The sequence below is a fragment of the Gossypium arboreum genome, chromosome 3 (genome assembly GCF_025698485.1).
Source record: "Gossypium arboreum isolate Shixiya-1 chromosome 3, ASM2569848v2, whole genome shotgun sequence".
Classification (NCBI taxonomy): Eukaryota; Viridiplantae; Streptophyta; class Magnoliopsida; order Malvales; family Malvaceae; genus Gossypium; species Gossypium arboreum.
In genome coordinates, this window is record NC_069072.1 from 45,361,010 (window position 1) to 45,367,703 (window position 6,694).

The window sequence follows — 6,694 nt, forward strand, 5'->3', positions numbered from 1 at the left end:
TATTCATTAAGAAGCCGCGTAGGCGACACAAGTTGCCGCTCAGGCAATACTATAACCATAAAACATTGCCATATCAATATTTCATACTACCATAAAACATTGCCATATCATCTCAATGGGTTTCAAAACACTATAAATTAATTTCGAAGGAAGATGCGAAGCTCCAAGCTCACACCTTAAAATTCTTGTTGGATCCTTTACCTACACGTTTTAAACAACCAATGTAAGTAGCAATGGATAAACCTACTTATCCTATACCTTGTTAGTGTTAAGACCTTCTTAACCATGTTATGTCATTGCATTCAAGCCACATTTTAGTATCATTAACGAATTCATTTGGCCTCCGTAATTAGTTTAGGCATTGAGGAGAGAATTGGCAGAACAGAGGCCACCCAAAGGGAGCTTGTAGTGAACCTTAAGGTTTCCGAGGAGCAATGGCAAGGAATGAGATCCAAGAATAAGGTGCTTTATAAGCAAAATGAGGAACTCGGTGGGAGGTTGGGGGCTGAGCAGGTGAAAAATGATGAACTAACCAGTGATGTCGCAGCTTTGCGTGCTGAGTTGAAGAAGTTGTCGAAGAGCACAAATTGGCTGTCAACCGAATCAATGCTGATCACGAGGATGCAACAGCAGCTTTGAAGAAGGTCTATTAATATAGAGATGTAATTAGAATAATTAGAAGTTTAAAAGATGTTTAGTGAAATATAAAATGCAGGAGTGTGGGTTAGGCCGTTAATCAAGGCGGATGAATAGTAGCCAAATAAAACCGAAGGAAAAGCATGTAAAAAACCGGGCCCACATATGTTCCCAAGATATTTGAAAAAATAAAAATAACAACCGGGGGTTGACTTTCCAAATTTGCGCGCGCCTCGCCCGACCAAACTTAACTGAATCCGACACACTCTCAGCAAAATATCTGTGAACTCAGGTTTCCAATTTTTCCAACTTTCGTTTTTGATGATCTCCTTCTTCAATTGATATTTTTTTTAAAAGAACTATAATTGTTGAAAATGGCGCGCTTATTCACTCTTCTCTTCCTTTTCTTTCCAGTTCTCAACCTTTCCTTCTGCAAAACTCTCAAACGCGATGGTAATTTTACTTTTTTTTTCTTAATTATTGCTCCTTTATTTTTCTTTTTTTTCTTTTTTTTTTTTAAATTTGGTATTCGATTTCGTTATGGCAGTTAAAGCACTGAACGAAATAAAGGCGTCGTTAGGTTGGAGAGTGGTGTACGCTTGGGTCGGTGACGATCCTTGCGGCGATGGAAATCTGCCGCCGTGGTCCGGTATCACCTGCACCCTCATGGGTGACTACAGAGTTGTCACCGAATTGTAATTTTCATTTTCTTCACTATTTTTCTATTTTTAATTAAAAACTTTCTTTTTTAAAATTTAAATAATTAGCTTCCTCTTAATTTTCAGAGAAGTTTATGCAGTGTCAATCGTGGGGCCGTTTCCCGTTCCGGTGACAAATTTGTTCGATCTTACAAGACTGTATGAATATAATTAATCTTTTCGTTACCATTAATTTCCTTCTTTTGTTTCATTGAATTAAAATAAGTTATTAAATTGTTGCTTATTACAGTGATATGCATAATAACAAGCTGACCGGACCCATTCCGCCTCAAATCGAGCGGCTTAAACGTCTTAAAATACTGTATGGTTCCTTTGTTTTCTCTTTGGTTTTAATCAACATTATATGTTGTTCAGAGCTAGAATCTAAGGTTATGAAATAATGGGTTATTTCCTGTTTTTTGGTTTAGTAATTTGAGATGGAATAAGCTACAAGATGTTCTTCCTTCTGAAATTGGTGAACTTAAGAGTCTAACACATCTGTAAGTAGCACTTCCAAGTGTCTTTATGTGTGCGTTTCATATTATGATCTTCAAGATTATTGTTTCATACTGACCTCAAACTTGTGTAGGTATCTGAGCTTCAATAACTTTAAAGGGGAAATCCCGAAGGAGCTAGCGAGTCTACCGGAGCTTCGTTACTTACATCTGCATCAAAACCGGTTTTCAGGCCGGATTCCAGCAGAGTTAGGTACTTTGGAGAAACTTCAGCACTTGTAAGATGCCAAATCTCCTTAAATGTATAATGTTCTTAGTGAACCTTCCTTCACCGGCTTCTAATTCCATATGTTTGGTAGGGATGTTGGGAACAATCATTTGGTCGGTACTATAAAACAGCTCATAAGCATGTATGGTTGTTTCCCATCGCTTCGAAACCTGTAAGTTGACAATAACTTCACTCAAACCGTTACCACCTTCATTAAATCCAATGAATGGATAATTGCTGCGACTTTTGTTCAAAACATTTGCCTGCAGTTACCTAAATAATAACTACTTAACTGGAGGATTTCCGGCAAAGATAGCAGGCTTGACCAACTTGGAAATCTTGTAAGTATGGTGCTTTTTAACCTTTGGGATATGGTATGGAGTTCGCCTTATTATCGGATACCCTTTTAGCTATGTTAGAATACTCTGGTCTAACTCGGATTTTCGTTATTCAACATACTGGTCACAGGTACCTATCCTACAACAAACTTTCAGGAGTAATACCACATGAAATCATTCATCTCCCCCGGTTGACATCCTTGTAAGTTCATTGTTAGACATTGTTGATACTTCTTTAGTCGCAATTTACATAAAGTGTGTAGCTGGAGTAGGGTTTCATTGTATTAAGCCAGAAAGTTGATTTAATTTGCTTCTTGAACATAACTTGGCCTTTCTTTAAAGCTTCGAGTATCTAGACATCGCTCGTTGCCTCTTTCACACTGCATTCGCAGTTTATTCCAGCTTTCTGAGCTAATTTAGCATCAATGCGTTCATCAACTCGTCTCCATACATGTTCTTTTATTGGATCTTATTGGAACTGCAGGCATTTAGATCACAACCAATTTGCAGGAAGAATTCCTGAAGCACTCTATAGACATCCCTTCGTGAAGGAAATGCAAGTTTTTTTCTACTCTCAGTTCTGGCCAAGTTACAACTCTTATAAGGTCTGTTAATTGACAGTTCATAGAAATTGTTGACAGGTACATTGCAGGAAATTCATTCCAGAAAGGAGCAAAATCCATCGGTGTCCCTAAGATCCTGGAACTTGCTGACTCAGAGTTCCTAGTTTAGAGTCAAAATAGCTATGTAGTATTCTCTATTGTTGATATCAATTTTGGAAATTTAGATTATATTTGCCAAGACAGTGGTTCATCTAGTTCTCTAGCAATGGAAAATAAACAGATTTACATTGAATCATTTAAAAAAGAGCAATGGCAAAATGCAGATCTAAATCACCAAAGTTGAACCGAAAAAAAGAGCTCAGACAAAAAGCTATTTGCTTGTTTTTGCTATGAAGCTAAGGCGCGTGACTCCTACTGATAGCACCCAATACACATCCGTAAAAATCTGGGGACATTTTCGAATAGACTCTTTAAGAGATGCTGATGTGGAGACATTTCATTCACACTACCATTTGGCTGTAGGTAGCTGTTTGCCAGTTAGCCAGTTAAGCCCAACAGTAATTGCCACTGCTATGAATAAGGGCTCAAACCTGCATGATGCAATTGCTTGTCTAACTTCTCCAAAATTAAGTGTATTTCCTCCATTTGTAGGTGGCTTTTCTCCCCCGCGATAAACTCGTGAACTTCCCCATTGATCTTGATAGAGCTGCATCCTGGAACCTTATTCACTCCTCGGCTTTTCATCATCTGTTTTATTCTTTTGGCATCATAATGCTTCCCTGAGGATGCATATAGATTTGAGAGCAAAACATATACCCCACTATGATCTTCTAGTCGCATGAGCTTCTCAGCAGCAACTTCAGCCAGTTTGGTTTCTCCGCTACTACAATACGAACTCAGCAATGCTCTCCAGGCAATGGCTTCGTCAGAGGGATTGCTTGAATCTGGCATTCTTTGAATTATTTGATTAGCTTCTTCAAAGAGCCCACCTCGGATAAGTAGATCAATTATGCACCCAAAATGTTCACTTTTAGGTTCAATCATATACACGTTACACATTCTATCCAGTATCCTTAGACCTTCAAATGCTAGACCAGAACAACTACAAGCACTAAAAAGAGCTATAAAAGTAATGTCATCAGGCCTGACACCATCTTTCTCCATTTGCCTAAACAGTTGAATTGCACTTCCTCCATCCCCATGCATTGCCATTCCAGAAATCATTACATTCCAGCTAACAACATCTCTTTGCTGCATTTCATCAAACAGCTTTTTAGCAATTCCCAAATTCCCACATTTTGCATACATATCCACAAGACAAGTCCTCAAACGAAGAGTCAATGGAAGCTTCTGTTGATCCATATATTTATGAATCCAAATTCCGGTATCTAAAGCACCTAAACGAGCACAGGCACTAAGAATACTCACAAATATAGCCTCATCAGGCTCTGTATCACTCATTTGCATTAGCCTGAACATGTAAAGGCCCTCTTTAAAGCAATTATTTTTTACATATCCAGAAATCATGGCCCCCCAAATTCCTCTATCTTTCACTGGAGCCTCATCAAACAGCAATCTTGCAGTGTCGATATCACCCATTTGCCCATACCCAGAAATCATAACTGTCCATGAAACAACATCAAGCCCAGGAATATCGTCAAAGATGTACCTTGCTACTTTCACATTGTCAAACCCACAGAACATAGAAAGCAAAGCGTTACCCACAAAAATATCAAACACAAAACCCAGTTTCAGACAATGACCATAAACCAATTCCCCAAAGTGAAAAAACTGCAACTTTGAACAAGCTTTCAACACAAAAGGCAAAGTATAATTATCAGGGGACATGCCTTTGTTCAACATGTTGCTGTAAAATTGGAGGGTTTTAAAGGTTTCACCTTTGAGAAAGAAAGCTTTGATGAGGGTGTTGCAGATACAAATGGTGGGGTCCTGAATGTGTGTGAAGAGTTTCCAGGCATAGGTAAGGCTTCCGTGATTGGGCTCTGCACAGAAAGCTAAGAGCCTGCTTAAAGCAAAGCTGTTGGCGCGAAGACCAGACGTGAATGCTTGAGCATGAGCTTGCTTTAGTTGTTTCATGTTCTTGCATTTCTCCAAAAGTGTTAGGCATCTCTTGCTACTGCTTGACATTGTTTTAGAAAAGCAAATGTTGAATTTTTGACATGGTTTCTGGAAGAAATTCAATAAAATTTTTAGTGGATCTTTTTATTTAAGCTGGAAAATCTTGAGTTCGACGCACGACAAGACCGAACTGTTTTTCCTTCGAGCCTTAGCCAAAAGTCTTAAAACAAACATAGACACAGCGATAAGCACAATATCATTCATAATTCTAATGTTAAAGTTTACTAAGCTTTTCTCAAAAAAGAAAAAAAAAAGATTCACTAAGCTGTAAAACACGAAAGCAATACCATTTGACTGTAAATATCTAAAGTTCAATCGTGTTGATGCATGAAGTTCCTCATTGTTGCAATGAAGCCAAAATCTTGTTGCATTTCTTCTTAATATCCTATGTAATTAATCTCAAAATCTAAACTTTTATATAATATGTAATTTTATGTGGATTTTGATTTTGTATAATTTTATATATGTTAATTTGATTTAATTTTCACAAATTATTCATATAATTTTATTTTACGATTACATATTACATATAAAAATAATTACATTTCTCCAATATAAAAATAAATAGATGTGTTTATTTCTTTAAATATATATAATTGAACTAAAATAAAATTTTCAGATATACATTCAAATCACAATCAAAGCTATATGTGTTTTTGGGGCTAAAAGTGTTTTTGGAGCCATAAACAATACTAAACAAACATCTTTTGAAGTGAAAAGTGCTTTAAACACATGGACGAACAATAAATGAGGCGAACAGGCAACACGAGAGAAATTGGATAGAACTTTCGGCAATGCGATACAATTGGAAGACTATCTTAGAGTATACTTGTATAATTTTCCACTTGTAGAATCAGATCATAGTGTGATCCTACTCGACTCAAACAAGCAAAATATCAACATGAGAAAACTTTTTTGCTTAGAAGCAATGTGGTTGCTCGAACCACATAGCAAAGATATTGTTAAGGAGGCTTGGAGAACAAAGGGGATTTAGACTCCTTTCGAAATTAAAAATTAAAAGGAAATGACTCAAAGCATGGAATAGAAAGTCATTTGGTAACATCCATAAAAGGAAACAAGCTCTCATGGAGAATATAGCAAAGGTGCAAAATAACTTGAAAGACATATCATCCATCGACCAGGTAAGATTTCTCAAAAATGAACTAGAAAGAGACCTCGAAGAAGAACAAATTTTACGGCACCAAAGATCAAAAACTAATTGGATAGTCAAAAGAGAAAGAAATACAATATATTTTCACCTTTTGGCCAACAGATGAAAGATCAGAAACACAATTTACACGATCAAAGATGAAGGGGGAAGAAATTTGGATAATCAAGAAGATATTGAGAGGGGCTTTAAAAAACCTTTTCAAGAGCATCTTCTTAGAAGAGGATTGTAATAATGTTCAATAGATAGAAAGATTTTTAAGCAATTTGGATATCCCAAAAATTCCCGAGCATTTAATCAACAACCTCAACGCACTATTTATGGAAGAGGAAATAAAAAAGCAATGTTTGATTTGGGACCTCTTAAGGCACTGGAACTAGATGGATTTCTAAAGAACTTTTTCCAGAAAAATTGGGAAGTAGTAGGTCC

The 6,694-nt window shown here is 36.8% G+C and overlaps 2 protein-coding genes across 3 annotated transcripts; one reads left to right on the forward strand and one right to left on the reverse strand.

Annotated features, from left to right (window-relative positions):
* The first annotated feature begins 825 nt into the window (after nt 1–825).
* On the forward strand, nt 826–3,262 carry LOC108481050 (probable leucine-rich repeat receptor-like protein kinase At1g35710). The gene is made up of 11 exons (XM_017784224.2): nt 826–1,089; nt 1,184–1,331; nt 1,422–1,493; nt 1,585–1,656; nt 1,763–1,834; nt 1,924–2,067; nt 2,149–2,229; nt 2,327–2,398; nt 2,526–2,597; nt 2,880–2,951; nt 3,037–3,262. Exons 1-11 carry the CDS (start codon nt 1,011–1,013, stop codon nt 3,125–3,127), a joined length of 975 nt encoding a protein of 324 aa, XP_017639713.1. The 5' UTR covers nt 826–1,010; the 3' UTR covers nt 3,128–3,262.
* On the reverse strand, nt 3,088–5,441 carry LOC108481049 (pentatricopeptide repeat-containing protein At5g66520-like). 2 transcript variants are annotated; one of them, XM_017784223.2, is made up of 2 exons: nt 4,857–5,441; nt 3,088–4,580 (listed from the first exon to the last, which is right to left on the reverse strand). In XM_017784223.2, exons 1-2 carry the CDS (start codon nt 5,104–5,106, stop codon nt 3,529–3,531), a joined length of 1,302 nt encoding a protein of 433 aa, XP_017639712.1. In that variant the 5' UTR covers nt 5,107–5,441; the 3' UTR covers nt 3,088–3,528. The 2 variants fall into 2 exon arrangements, with proteins under 2 accessions (XP_017639712.1, XP_017639711.1); XM_017784222.2 differs by having other exon boundaries at nt 3,317–5,441.
* Nucleotides 5,442–6,694: the final 1,253 nt, after the last annotated feature.